Raw genomic sequence first — 16,228 nt, forward strand, 5'->3', positions numbered from 1 at the left:
GCTGTGCGTGAGAAGACCCGGCAAGCCAAGTGAGATCGTTGCCAGGGCCCCTGGACTGGCTCTTGTGCGGGTGGCACATAAGATGTACCATCCTGAGCGTGGCCTTGTAGGGTTTTTCGAGCGAGATCGTTGCCAGTGCCCCTGGACTGGCTCTTGTGCGGGTGGCACATAAAAGACACCATTTCGAGCGTGGCCGTTTTCGTGCGGGTGACATGTAAAAGCACCCACTACACTCTCTGAGTGGTTGGCGTTAGGAAGGGCATCCAGCTGTAGAAACTCTGCCAAATTAGATTGGAGCCTGGTGTTGCCATCCGGTTTCACCAGTCCTCAGTCAAATCGTCCAACCCATGCTAGCATGGAAAGCGGACGTTAAACGATGATGATGATGATGATGATCACTAGCTTCATTGAAATGGCTACAAGCAAATATCAACCTGTGATCTCTCAATGTGGAGATGGTGCAAGTTCTTGTTGAGTAATGTTACCCCAGAGATCCTCCAGAGAAACCTCATTTCGGCTGCTAGTATTTGCAATTGTACTTTTTTTGGTCATTACATAACATGCATGGCCATAGTTGAGGCGAGACATGGAAACTGAATCGAAGATAGCAAAATTGGCTTTTTTTTATCAACTTCTCCTCTTCTGAGGACCAAATACTGGAACTGTGTCAGTACCTGCAATTCTTGCATCCAGTTCAGCCTCCTGTTTCCTATCACTCATGAAAATGGTCCCCTGAATTACTTAAACTTCTCCACCTGTCTCAGTGATTTTACACGACCATGCAGAGTGCGCTGGAAAAACTTTCTTGAGAGGCTCAATGTCTCAGGCTTCACAGCACCAATTCTCATCCCTACCTCGCAGCATTTGGCTGGGAACCCATTTGGCGCTTGCCGAAGATCATCTTCTTATGAGCCAAGTAACACCACGTCGTCTGCAAAGATATTTATATATTTTTTTTCTGATGTCTCTATAATTATCAATTCTAACCAAATTTATTTTTTTGTTTTGTTTTCAAAGATGAAGAATATAACAAGAAATGGGGAGAGAAAAAGTATGTTTTCTATGGAGGTCTTGGAGATGAAGAATATAGTAAGTATTTTTTAGAAAATGTTGATATTTAATAGTTTCTTTTTTTCCCCTTTTGGCTTTTGACCCCAACTGTCATCATCTTGTCCTCCCTTATATTTGCAGCTGTATTGCCCTGAACAACCACCCCTTCTCCATGCTGTTGTATCAACCTGTATTACCCCATGTTTCCACCCTTTTTCCACCCTGTTACATTCAGCAGTATTCCCCTATATCGAAACTCTCTTGTTCTAAACTGCCACACCTCGTCCACCCTGCAGTATTCATTTGGATTGATACAAACTGCTACCCTCTTGTCCACCCTGTTATATTTAACTGTATTACCTCAAATTGCTACCTTTTTAGCCATCATGGCGACAGTCAAATGACTGAAACAAGTAAAAGAATAAAAGAAAAGGATATTAAAAAATGTAGCAGTCTTATATAAATATATATATATATATATATGTGTGTGTGTATTTTCCATTTACAGTTCTGTCTGGTTCTGATGGTGAAATCGATGCTGCAATTCTTGAAGAGAAAGAAGCGCTGTCACTCCAAAAGAAGATGGCCCAAAACTTGGATGATGCTGATTTTGGCTTTGACATGCTTGCTGTAAGTTCTGCTGGTGACCGTTCTTTAAAAGGCATCTTGACACTAGTTTTATTTTTGTTTTTTGACATGTTGTTCAGTACATGGTTTCTACAGCTGGATGCCCTTCTTAATGCCAACCACTTTACAAAGTGGAGTGGGTCCTTTCTATGTGGCACCAGCCAGTGAGATGTTATATGTGATGGGCTTCTTTTAGTTTCCATTTACTAAATCCACTTACAAGGCTTTGGTTGGTCTGGGGTTCAAGGTGCCATGGAAAGGGATTGAACCTAGAACCATGTAGTTTGGAAGTGAACTTATTCTGTGTCTACATTTTTAATTCTTCCAGAAGTTAATAAAATACATCCCAAACATATACTCTTTTACTTGTTTCAGTCATTTGACTGCGGCCATGCTGGAGCACTGCCTTTAGTCAAGCAAATCAACCCCAGGACTTATTCTTTGTAAGCCCAGTACTTATTCTGTCGGTCTTTTTTGCTGAACCACTATGTTACGGGGATGTAAACACACCAGCATCGGTTGTCAAAAGCGATGTTGGGGGGACAAACACAGACACACAAACACACACACACACATATACATATACTATATACGACGGGCTTCTTTCAGTTTCCGTCTACCAAATCCACTCACAAAGCTTTGGTCGGCCCGAGACTATAGTAGAAGACTCTTGCCCAAAGTGCCACGCAGTGCGACTGAACTCGGAACCATGTGGTTGGTAAGGAAGCTATTTACCACACAGCCACTCCTGTGCCTATATACTGGAAAAGTAGGTGGTGGGGGATCAGGGAATCAATTTGATTGTCCCTACTGTCCATCTTTATCATTTGGAATAATGTTAAATTTATTTTCATCCTTTGCCAGCCTCCAGAAAAATCTGAAGCTACAACAGAGAAGATCACCAAAGACTTGACAAAACTTTCCAAGAAACAGAAGCTAGAGGTGAGATCTTTATTGTTTTATATGTATTGTTGTTGTTGTGGTTAGGCCACTGGTTAACCTTGGTCAACGAGACCCGTGATCAAAATGGTCCTAGCTGTCATGACCATCCAGTTTGTCCAATGTGTCCTTTTTTAAAGATGATGATGATGATGATATTTATGTATTTATTTATTCCGTTCTCTTCTTCTCTCGTTTATCCTTACCGTATTTTCTTCCACCACCCCCTCATGCAGATCGTGAAGAAAGAATCTCCAGAATTGTTGGAACTTTTCAATGATCTAAAAGTCAAGGTAAGTCTACCTTTTTATTCTTTTTATTTCTATATTCATATATATTCTTTGCTATTTTATGCCCCCCTCCTCTGTTGTTTACCCTTTGTGTCTTCCTGTTGAGGTGAACACTGTACAGCTTAAGGGCTAAACTGACATTGGGACCTGGTTTCAATTCCTGGTTGACAATATTGCACAATATTTTTTATTTTTAGAATCAAAATCTTTGAAGTTTAATTCATAGAAATTCAAAGAAATTTACTTATGAGGATTAAAGGAACATTCATGAGCAGAAGATTTAAAGTATAACTCTATCATACATTTTATATATATTGTGGCCGATGCCAGTACCCCCAGACTGGCTCCCGTGCTGGTGGCACATAAAAAGCACTATCCGAATGTGATTGTTGCCAGGCCCGCCTGACTGGCTCCTGTGCTGGTGGCATGTAAAAAGCACCAACCGATCGTAACTGATGCCAGTACCCTGTGACTGGCTCCTGTACTGGTGGCATGTAAAAAGCACCATCCGAACGTGATCGTTGCCAGGCCCGCCTGACTGGCTCCTGTGTTGATGGGATGTAAAAAGCACCCACTACACTCTCAGAGTGGTTGGCGTTAGGAAGGGCATCCAGCTGCAGAAATTTTGTGAGATCAGACTGAAGCCTGCTGCAGCTGTTGGCTCTCCAGACCTCAGTCAAACCGTACAACCCATGCCAGCATGGAAAATGGACGTTAAACGATGATGATGATGATTATATATATATATATATATATATATGATGGGCTTCTTTCAGTTTCTGTCTAGCAAATTCATTCTCAAGGCTTTAAGTCAGCTCGAGGTTATAGTAGAAGACACTTGACCAAGTTGCCATGCAGTGGGCCTGAACTCAGAACCATGTGGTTGGGAAGCAAGCTTTGTACCATATAGCCATGATGATGATGATGATACATAAAACGTGTTGTTGTTTAGCATGAACTGTAGCCTAATTCAACAGATGCATAATCATAGGATACTGCAGGTGCACTTGTGACTATGCAGTTAAGATGTTTGCTTCCCAACCACATGGTTTTGGGTTCAGCCCCACTGCATGGCACTGTGAGCAAGGGTGTGTTACTGTAGTCTTAGGCCAACCAAAGCTTCATGAGTGGATTTGGTTGATGGAAAGGGAAAGAAGCCCAATTGTACATACATATGTATGTTTGTGATTTCTTGACATTGTCAGGTCCTGTCAAACCGTCCTACCCATGGATGTTAAATGACGATGATGATGATATATATGTGCGTCTACTCATCTTGACATCATGCAATAGTTGTAAGCAAGTGTCACCATCATATGAGTGTTGTCATTTATTTATTTCTTATCTTCTGTGGAAATATGTCTAGCCACAGGGAGATATTCCCTTGTTTGGAAATGTGGAGGTTAGTGTGAAGATCATCCAGCCGTAGAATATCTGCCTCAAGAAATTCTCTCTGACCTATGCAAGCATGGAAAAATGGACATTAAAATGATAATGGTGGTATGGTAATGATGATGATGAGAATAGTGTGTGATTTGAGAAAGATTTTGCTGCTATTTCTAGCGAGTCAATTGACCATGTAGAGCCTCCCTTGTCAGCTTACATGTTTGTATTAACGTATTGTTTTCTATCTCTTATAGCTCACAGAAGTGAAGGATGTACTCCTCCCACTTCAACAGTTACTGCTAGAGGAAGAAGAGACTGTCCCAGCACAGACGTTGGCCTATGTTCAGCTGAAACTTCGTCTCACCCTAAGGTTTGTATTTAGAAAAAGAGGCACCTGTGCCCAGCGTCGCCTTCCTGGCACTTGTGCTGGTGGCACGTGTAAAGACATTCGAGCGAGATCGTTGCCAGTGCCGCTGGACTGGCTCCTGTGCAGGTGGCACGTAAAACACACCATTTTGAGCGTGGCTGTTGCCAGTACCGCCTGACTGGCCTTCGTGCCGGTGGCACGTAAAAGCACCCACTACACTCTCGGAGTGGTTGGCATTAGGAAGGGCATCCAGCTGTAGAAACTCTGCCAAATCAGATTGGAGCCTGGTGCAGCCATCTGGTTTCACCAGTCCTCAGTCAAATTGTCCAACCCATGCTAGCATGGAAAGCAGACGTTAAACGACGATGATGATGATGATGATGATTATGGTACTCTTACAGTTTTGTACTAAGAGTTTGAAAAGGAAAGGAAATTTTGTTGGGATATTAGTATTGCTCTGTCCCAGATCCTTGATAAGGGGCAGGCTGATTAAGAAGCTTGCTTCCCAATCATGTAGTTGTTTGCAACCTTTCAGTGACTTCCTCCTCTCATTCCAACTGAAGTTTTTATTTATATATTTTTTGTTTTGTTTTTGTAGTTATTGCATAAACGTCAACTTCTATCTAAAATTGAAGAGTGACCGGTTCCCAGTGAAGAATCACCCGATCGTGAAGCGTCTCCTACAGTATCGCAATGTAAGTCTGCTTCGTTTGTTAATTGGCGTTGAATGATATGTGTGTGTACGGTTCTTATGTTCTGAGTTCAAATTCCACTGAGGTTGACTTTTGCCTTTTATCCTTTTGGGACTGATGAAATAAATACCAGTTGTATGCTGGAGTCGATATAATCAACTATCTCCACCTCCCCAAAATGTCAGGCTTTGTGCCAGCAGTAGAAAAGAATGTGTTTGAATGTACAATATTGTTGCAGGAGAGAGAGAGAGAGAGATTTTGACGAGGCAACTACGGTAAAGTCACCTCACTTGTGTTGGTGCCATGAAAAAAGGCACCCAGTACATTCTGGTTGGTGTTAGGAAGGTGAACCTAACTGTAGAAAGCATTTCAAACAGGAACACTGGAACACGACAGCCGTTTTGTCCGTCAGCAAGTTGATGTCAGACCACAAAGCACATGCCAGCATGGAAAGCAGACATAAAATGATGATCATGGTGAAGGAAAATAGCTTGTTGATGAAAGCTAATGTTTTCTATTTTCAGCTTTTGAAGCAGATGCAGCCACTTGATGAACAATTCTACAGTGAAATGGAAATGTTGGCCACATGTCTGAAATCTGGAGAAGAGGTTCTGTTTGTTCCTGTTGATGAAACTGATATAGCACCAAAGCAACAGCATTTAAGGTGAGATTAATAATCATGGCAACATGTTAACAGATGAGGTTTAGTGAGATGTTGCTTTTTCTGGTGCAGCTCTGGTTAAACTGTCCAACCCATGCCAGCATGGACAACAGACGTTAAATGATGATATACATGGATACCCCAGTGTTATATAGGAGTGTGTGAGAGAAGCTGGAAAGAGGATAAAGAAGTTGGTGGCAACCTGTCAGAGTGTACTCTCAAGATACACGAAAGTGAGAATAAGAGAATGTGGATTGAGGGTTGGGAAGGACGGGTGGATAAGTTAATAGGGGTGTGAGAGGTGGTAGATGTTAATGTAATGAATAGAGCAAGGGTGGGTGTGTAGTCGATGGTAAATATGAGTTAGTGGAGGAGAAGGTAAATGAAATAGGAATGGCCCAGGAAAGGGCAGGTGCTAAGTGGAAGTACTGAGATTAAAAAGAAATCTTGTAATTTTCATTTGTTTTTCTCTCTCAAATCTAGCAAAGTTCCAAAAGATGAAATGGCAGAAACAAACGGAGAAGGCTTCATTGATTCTAACCATATTGATGCTGATGATGAGGAAGAGAATAATGGAGAGGATGCTGATAAAAAAAGACCAATTACTTACCAGGTGAGATTCTTTGGTGGACTTAGGCTTTTGGAGTCAGGGACTGAATTAGTTGTTTTGTTTTAGTTTTGGTGGGTTGGTTTTAATAACTGTATAATAATAATAATAATAATAATAATAATAATAATGTGGAGGTGCAATGGCCCAGTGGTTAGGGCAGCGGACTCGAGGTCATAGGATTGTGGTTTCGATTCCCAGACTGGGCGTTGTGAGTGTTTATTGAGCGAAAACACCTAAAGCTCCACGAGGCTCCGGCAGGGGATGGTGGTGAACCCTGCTGTACTCTTTCATCACAACTTTCTCTCACTCTTACTTCCTGTTTCTGTTGTGCCTGTAATTCAGGAACCTTTGACCATAAATGTTTATGTTTGCTTATATATTATAAATTGCTGTAGTTTGTGGTTGAAATATTTTTGAAATTGTTTGATTGCAGTGGTGGGGTTGTGAGTGAACAAAGAGGATTTATATGTCTTGTGTTAGGTTGGGATTTATTTCTGGATTAAATGGAATATTTTTATTGATAAAAAGAAAAAAAAAAAACCAACCAGTTTCCTCCAAAACCCAAAACTAAATTGTGTTGAATTTTCTCTTAAAGATGGAGAAGAACAAAGGTTTGATACGATATAGCAAGAAGGAAAAAGCTAATCCTCGTGTGAAACACAGGAGAAAGTTCAAGAAGGCCAAAGTTCGAAGAAAGGGACAGGTAAACCTCTCACTCTTTTCTTATTGGTTTTATTCATGTATTTTTGTTCTGTTTTGACTCATTTTTTCGTCTTTACTTTTATAACCTTCCATGCCAACAGACTCACATACATACATACATACATACATACATACATACATACATACGTGTGTGTGTGTGTATGATATATATACATACACACACGTACATATTTATATGTATGTGTATATATATATATATATATGTATGTACGTGTGTGTATGTATATATATGTGTGTGTGTATGATATATATATATATACACACACACACGTACATATATATATGTGTGTGTGTGTGTGTGATGATATATATATACATATACACACACATATATATACATACACACACATACATATATATATATATCATCATCATCATTTAAGCGGACATTAAACAATGATGATGATATATATATATATATATATAAAACATAATTAAGGGATCAGCAAACAGTTGCTTCACCACATACGGAAGTTCAGAAATAGCAGCTAAAAAACTGAGACTCCAACAGATAGCATTACTTGTAACTCACAAAGGCAAAACAAGAAGAAAAACAATGAAAACTAACCAGTCGAAGTTAATCATAGACGCGTTTCTGGATTAGGAGCAATAACACTCCATTTCCTTCATCGGTATGATATTCTAGTTGTAAATTCGACGGTGCTAGCAAACTGTGCATGCATGAACGAGTAAGTGAATTGGGATATTTAATCCAGATGTTTAACTTCAAGAGACACTTTTAGATTGTGGCAAGCTGAAAATTGAAAAGGAGGAAATTTCTTTACGATGCTACTGTTTTCGATAATCTGAAAAATGCAGCATCCATAGAGTATATATCATAAAAAAAACATTGAAAGCGTACACACACACACACAAACACAAACACTAGCATAGTTGTGTAGCTAAGTTTGCTCTCCAAGGGTATGGCTTAGCTGGGAAAAGTGACTAGATCGGTGGTAGGAGTTGTAGTGGTTGAAATTACCCAGGGATGCTTGCTGCATGGAAACTTAAAAGTAAAGTGGATGCTAGCATACTGAAGGTTGTAAGCTAAGAAATGTAAATTAATTCTAATTAAACCTTTAACAATGAGAGCAGTCGTTATACAAATGACTAATTGCATATCATTAAACGGCTGGACTTTTTACAACACAGTCATATGATCAAACTCTGTGGCTACAGTTATTGTCTACTTCAACAAGGCACCCGACTTATATAAGTTCATGTGCCTCAGTCTGCTTGTTTGACAACAGGTTCCACTTCTAGAAATGCAAACGGAAAACAGGGGAGACAACCCTAATAGTTTAATTTAAATTACATAATTTCACAATTGATAAATAAAACAACTTAAACCCTTCCCTTTGTATCTTACTTTCTCTCTTCCTTTCAGTACTTCCTCTTCTTACTCCCTCTTTATTCTTTGTCCTCTCCTTCATTACCTTGTATTCCTATTTCCCCACCTTCTCTGTCTGTCAATCTGTCTCTCTCTCTGATCCTGTAACACTTCTGATCCCCCACATCTTGCATCTCTAATCTGTTCCAGGTTCGACAGCCGATGACCGAGATGAAGCGCTATGGTGGAGAATTGTTTGGTATTCGCTCTGGTGTACGACACAGCGTCAAGCTGAAATGATGGACCACGTTGAACTACAGCAAACATAAACAGAGTTTCATTTCTGGATCATTCTCAACTGCTCCAGCGGTTCTTTATATGGCAGCATTGTCTTTTGCACACACTCTCTGTGTGTACAAACATGTGCAATTTATGTATATATATATACCGTATTTGTGTGTATAATATATATATATACACATTAATACACACATTAAAAATATAAAACATATCTTAAATGCGTTGTTGGTTTTTATATATTTATTGTTTTTTCTTTAACCCATTAGCATTTGAACTGGCCATATCTGGCCCAAATAGTCTTCTATCTCGTGGTGAATCCAGCTAGACCTGGCTTCCACCTACCTAACAATGCCATTCTAAAAGTATACACTCACATAATTGAAATCTCAAAGCTCTGAGATAATGCACGGTTAATTCAAGAACAATGTAAATAAATAAGCATTGCATTTTACAGAATAAAATGAACGTTAAAAGGTTAAAACTTGATGTCAACTCGATGTAGACAAGCCCTGGTTCATTTGGGATAGGCACAGAATGTGTAGTAAGAAGTTTGCTTTCCAACCACAGTGGGAAGTTTGCCTCCCAGTGCATGGCACCTTGGGCAAGTGTCTCCTACTATAGCCTTGGGCCAACCAAAGCCATGTGAGTGGATTTGGTAAATGGAAAGAAGCCCTCTGTATGTGTGTGTATATATATATATATATATATATATATATATATATGCATGTATGTATGTATGTATATATATATATATATATATACATAATACTATCCATATATATATATATATATATATATATATATATATATATAATACTATCCATATCACGTCCTCACTTTGTTGTTTTTTTGTTTTTTCGTTATTGTTTTTTTTGAACTATATATATATATATATATAGGAAAAATCTAATCTAATTGTAACTGAGAAAGCTGAATAGCACCTATATTGCAAGAAATAAGAGTTAAAACCCTTAAGGCTGCATGAAGTGCGCAATTTATATACACTGACAGGGGAAATAACCACTCCAAGAGCAATATATATATATATATATATATATACATCTGTGTTTGTCCATTACAATTAGTGTTGGTGTTTATCCTTTCTACTATAGGCACAAGGTCTGAAATTTGGGGGAAGGGGAAGTTGATCATATAGACCTCAGTACTCAGCTGGTACTTAATTTATCGACCCCGAAAGGATGAAAGGCAAAGTCGACATTGACGGAATTTGAACTAAGAACGTAAAGACAGACGAAATACTGCTAAGCATTTCGCTTGGCGTGCTAACGACTCTGCCACCTCGCCGCCTTTGGTTTCAAATTTTGCCTCATGTGCAGCAATTTTTGGGGAAGGGATGAGTCGATTACATCGACCCCAATGTTCAACTGGTACTTATTTTATCGACCTCGTAAGGATCGGGACTAAGTGTTCTGACCCTTTTAGTTTATCAACGAGAAAGAAAGAATGGAGATCTTGTCTGTATTTAATAATAATTGGGGTTGAGTATGGTGCTAGTGGATCTCCGTCGTTTGACTGAATTAGCATGTAAGTGGCTGTGTATTCCACAGGCACTTGTCTTAACGTTATTTCCAAGGAGAATCATCGTGACAAGATAGTACTTTTAAGAGTTACAAGTAAAATTCTTCCGACGGAATTGTATGCAGTTTCCGTCTACACGGCTTTACTGACAAAGTATGAATCACCCCGAAACTATAGAAAATATGCTCCAGGGCTACCTCGCTATGGATCGAACTCGAGACTGTGGTTGCGAAGCGAACATCTTAAGTATATGATCATAAAGTACCTACAAAAGTGTGATGTGAAGTTTACATTAAATGTTTGTATTAAACTTCGTCGATCAATCGAAGGGAGGTTACTCATGTATAATGTATTGTCCCTGCGATAAGATTTACAGAATTACCTCCCTTATTTTAATTTTATAAATATTGTATATTTTCCTTTTTTTGTGCTAAAAATATGTGGAACATAACCAGGAATCGAAAATAAGAACGATGTTGCCATTGTTTCATGAATGTTCCATAGCCACATTGACCGAAGATCACAGTGGTCATAGATCTAAGGTACTTATTTCTTACCTGCATTGATTAATGTTCTCATGACGTCACATTACTTAATATGTAGAAACAACAACCTCGACTATTTGAGCGACTTTAGCTTGCTTACTTCTTCTGTAGCCATGACTAGAATTTACAGGCATAGAGTCATCTAGGTGACCTTACATGGTCGTAGAAACATGCTAGAAATAGCGTCTAAATCTTCCTAAAATAAAATCCTATTGTCTTGAAATACCACATAAGATAATTGAACAGAGTGGTGATCTTTAGTAGAGATGACCCGGAAGTTGTTGCTCTTCGATTACTATCGAAAACAGCAGTTGAATTCACGCCGTTGATTGGTTAAAATTACCCAAATACAACAAATTTAACACGAAATAACTTCTAAAATACGAAATTTTGTGAAAAATGTTGGAAGTAAACCGTGTTCAGCGTGAGAAATTACACCAGTATACGAAGTTTCAAACTGTTTAGTTAAAAAAAAAAATTTAATCTGTGAGCCAAACTGAAGTGATCTCCGTATGTTACTACAATTGTTTCGTCAGGAGTTTTTATTTTGATTTAGGCAAACTGCAATTCTTGGGAGGAAGACATTTATATTCAATTGGCAGACATCTAGCGTCAAGAACACATTAACTCCATTCAGACCTGTTGCAGTGTTAACGTTGACAATGTCCTTTAAAGCATTTACTTTTGTTTTTCTTATCTTATCTTATCTTATCTTATCCTATCTATCTATCCATCTATCTATCTATCTATCTATCTATCTATCTATCTATCTATCTATCTATCTATCTATCTTCCCGTCCGTACATCCATCTGCCTGCCTGTCTATCTGTGTGTGTATGTATGTATGTATTTATGTATGTATGTATCTATCTATCTATCTATCTATCTATCTATCTATCTATCTATCTATCTATCTATCTATCTATCTATCTATCTGTCTGTCTTTCTATCTCTATATAATCGTAAATCTTGTAGTAGTAATTACTGATAAAAGGGCGAAGGAAAAACAAAACAAATAAAGAAAAGGGAGAAAGAACGGTGATGAAAAGAAATTATACGACCTTCAAAGATAAGTGGAATGGTTAGAAAACAAAAAAAAAAAACAAACAAAAAAAACGAGAAAGAAGAGGAAGCGCTAAAGAGAAATAAAAATTAATTAGAGACGAATAAATAGAAAAATAGAGAAGGAATAAGCCTTGATTCATACAATGAACAGGCCGTCAAAAGCTAATATATAAATAAATAAGTAAACAAAGAATTAAAATAGATAGGGAAGCAAGATAATAAAAATAACAATAGATGACCACCCCAAATAAGGAAAGTTGTATGTTTAATATTTCATATCGAGAGCTAAGTGAGTTATGCTAGAACTACCTATTGTAATGAAGCATACAGTTGGTGATCAGACAGGGACGATGCGGTCATAGTGAAGATATAAGAAAATTCGAATCAAAATTAAATTTATAACTGTAGTTTATCGTTATAAATTATCATAGGCGTAGCAGTGGCTGTGTGGTAAGTAGCTTGCTTACCAACCACATGGTTCCGGGTTCAGTCCCACTGCGTGACACCTTGGGCAAGTGTCTTGTACTATAGCCTCGGGCCGACCAAAGAGGATTTGTGAGAGGATTTGGTAGACGGAAAGTGAAAGAAGCTCGTTGTATACATGCATATATAAATGTATGTATATGTGCGTTTGTGTGTGTGTTAGTCCTCCCACCATCATCGCTTGACAACCGATGCTGGTGTGTTTACGTCCTCGTAACTTAGCGATAGAATAAGTACTAGGCTTACAAAGGAATAAGTCCTGGGGTCGATTTGCTCGACTAAAGGCGGTGCGCCATATGGAAGGCAATATTGACCTCAGATAAGGCGGTGAGCTGGCAGAATTGTTAGCACGTCGGGCAAAATGCTTGGTGGTATTTCGTCCGTCTTTACATACTGAGTTCAAATTCCACCGAGGTCGACTTCACCATTCATCCTTTCGGGGTCGATAAAAATTAGTACCAGTTGAACATTGGATTCGATGTAATCGTCTTAGCCACTCCCCCGAACTTGCTGGCCTTGTGCCAAAATTTGAAACCAATATTGACCTCAATGTGGGTTGAACATTGTAACTTAAGGAGCAACTCCCTTGGAAAATCCTGTTCTAGCCAATATCTCCTGACATTCGGGGGTTTTGCCCTATGTCTTTAAATGTGAATGTTTAGCGTGACACATGACAATAGATTACTGTATTAGACAGTAATAGGGGTCGGCTTATCTTTTTGTGATTGAGTGGTTGCATAATTATGTGTAATCTTTACGTGATGTGAAGGGAGATAATTACGTTTTGTTTAGGCAGTAAATTGTTCATAAATGTTGAATTATAGACAAGTTATGTTATCCACAGAGCATACATAGAAAGACCCCCTCTCTCTCTCTCACACGCACGCACGAGTACATACTCAAGCACACACATGCATACAAACACATACATACTTAAGACCGTTAATTGAAAGGACCAATGAAACAAATCCATTTTCAAAGATGTATCCTTTAACTAGTTTTGATTATATCGTTATTTCTGTTCTGTTTTAACAAAACTGTCCGACGAACGGGAACGTGAAACTCTGAGTAACAGCTTTTGTTATATTTCTGCTGCATTTAAATAAAGCATATTACTCTACCTCTCGTATTTGAGTACTCTTTTTCCCACCTTGTTTCACATTTATGTGCTTACTCTGGTATATATATATATATATATATATATATGTATATACACACACACACACACACACACACACACACACACACACACATAAGTATAACTTCCACACACTAGATATATAATTATATTTATGTAATATGTTGAGATATGCATTGTGTGTATATCTATGTGTGGTATCATATATATCTAATATAAAATATACAATATAGTATAACATAATATATATATATATATATATTCTTTTACTTGTTTCAATCATTTGACTGCGGCCATACTGGAGCACCGCCTTTAGTCGAACAAATCGACCCCAGGACTTATTCCTTGTAACCCTGGTAACTTATTCTATCGCTCTATTTTGCCAAACCGCTGAAGTTACGGGAACATAAACACACCAACAACGGTTGTCAAGCGATGGTGGGGAGGGACAAACACAAATACACACACACACACACGACGGGTTTCTTTCAGTTTCCGTTTACCAAATCCACTCAGAAGGCTTTGGTCGGGCCGAGGATATAATAGAAAGACACTCGCCCAAGTTGCCACGCAGTGGGAATGAACTCGGAACCGTGTGGCTGGGAAGCAAGCTTCTTACCACACAGCCACTCATGCGCCTATATGTTTAATAAAATTTCTTTTCTTATTACCACTTTGTACTCGATTAACTCTTCGTTCTGAAGCTTATATATATATATATATATATATATATATATATATATATATATATATATATATATATATATATATATATATATACACACACACACACACACACACATATATATATATATATATATATATATATATATATATATATATATATATACACAAATAGTATGTGAGTATATGCATATATACGTACATGTATGTACATACCTACATCTACATGTATATATAGATGCATGTCTGGGTACAGGACGTCACGAAAAAAAAACGTGGACAAAATGAAAAACAGAACATAAACAGAGCACAGAAAACAAACAGGCCACATGGAGAATATTTCCTTCATCAGCTACCCCTATTCTAAACTAAGCGTTTGTGTGTGTGTGTGTACGCACATGCAAGCACATGCACATACACACCTATGTATACATATGCTTGTTTGCTTACGGGGTATATGTAAATACACACACATACGCACTATATATATATATATATATATGTATACACACACACACACACATATATATATATATACACAAACACATATATGTATACATACATATATATATATATATATATATATATATATACATATATACATATATATGTATAATATAGTGGGTACATGCATTGTTTGTATATCTATGTATGCATGCAGCTATCTATCTATCTATCTATCTATCTATCTATCTATCTATCTATCTATCTATCTATCTATCTATCTGTCTGTCTGTCTGTCTGTCTGTCTGTCTATCCATCCATCTATCTATCAATCTATCTATCTATCTATCTATCTATCTATCTATCTATCTATCTATCTATCTGTCTGTCTGTCTGTCTGTCTGTCTATCTATCTATCCATCTATCTATCTATCTATCTATCTATCTATCTATCTATCTATCTATCTATCTATCTATCTATCTAACACTATATAAATCATGTACCTTTGCGTTCTGAGTACAAGATGACTTGTCCATAATTCAGCACTTATAAACAATTTACTGCCTAAACAATACTTAATTATGCAACCACTCAATCACAAAAAGATAAGCTAGCCCCTATTACTGTCTAATACAGTAATCTATTGTCATGTGTCACGCTAAACATTCACATTTAAAGACATAGGGCAAAGCCCCCGAATGTCAGGAAATATTGGCTATAACAGGATTTTTCTGCTTTGTCTCTATCTGACTTGTATCTGTATTTTTAAAGGGCCAACCTTGTCACATTCTGTATCACGCTGAATCTCTCTGAGAACTACGTTTAGGGTACACGTATCAGTGGAGTGCTCAGCCACTTGCACGTTAATAATTGTAATTTATAATAAACATTATAAGAGAAAGCAATTGTAACTTCATTTTGCGTTTGAAATAAACTGTAAGATTTATTTCATTTTTGTTTCCGTAATTTTCCGAACTTGCTCAACGTGCATGTGAAATACTGTTGGGATAGGATAGTCCCAAGTATTTGTTCATTAGAATACTACTGGGACATTTTGTCCCACGTTCACGGAAGGTTTAGATTTTAATTACGGTAGATAATGAAGGTCTAAAGAAGCGGAAAATGTGAAAAAATAAAATAAAAACTGATTGTGCAAAAGTCGGAGCGAAAGGGTTAAAATATACTTCTTTAAAAACGAAGAACGTATTAAATAATGTAGTCTTAGTTACATTGTCAGGATAACAGTTGGCTCACCATTGAGAACAGACGTCTGCTTGATCACGGTGGCCCGGGTCTACACAATAACAACAACAACAATGACAATAATAGTAGCAGCCGTAGAAGTAGCAGCAGA

The 16,228-nt window shown here is 37.9% G+C and overlaps 1 protein-coding gene across 2 annotated transcripts in view; it reads left to right on the top strand.

Annotated features, from left to right (window-relative positions):
- Window positions 1–9,186, top strand: part of LOC106878413 (something about silencing protein 10) — a 67,510-nt gene extending 58,324 nt beyond the window's left edge. For both annotated transcript variants that reach the window (XM_089363796.1, XM_089363797.1), the window contains exons 5-14: window positions 1,018–1,089; window positions 1,559–1,680; window positions 2,542–2,619; window positions 2,853–2,909; window positions 4,547–4,662; window positions 5,258–5,354; window positions 5,876–6,015; window positions 6,496–6,625; window positions 7,218–7,325; window positions 8,886–9,186. In XM_089363796.1, the coding sequence (XP_089219922.1) occupies window positions 1,018–1,089; window positions 1,559–1,680; window positions 2,542–2,619; window positions 2,853–2,909; window positions 4,547–4,662; window positions 5,258–5,354; window positions 5,876–6,015; window positions 6,496–6,625; window positions 7,218–7,325; window positions 8,886–8,975 (1,010 nt within the window). In that variant the 3' untranslated portion in view covers window positions 8,976–9,186. The remainder of the gene's footprint in view (window positions 1–1,017; window positions 1,090–1,558; window positions 1,681–2,541; window positions 2,620–2,852; window positions 2,910–4,546; window positions 4,663–5,257; window positions 5,355–5,875; window positions 6,016–6,495; window positions 6,626–7,217; window positions 7,326–8,885) is intronic.
- The last annotated feature ends 7,042 nt before the right edge of the window (window positions 9,187–16,228 follow it).

Source organism: Octopus bimaculoides, chromosome 15 (genome assembly GCF_046866305.1).
Source record: "Octopus bimaculoides isolate indiv1 chromosome 15, ASM4686630v1, whole genome shotgun sequence".
Taxonomy (NCBI): Eukaryota; Metazoa; Mollusca; class Cephalopoda; order Octopoda; family Octopodidae; genus Octopus; species Octopus bimaculoides.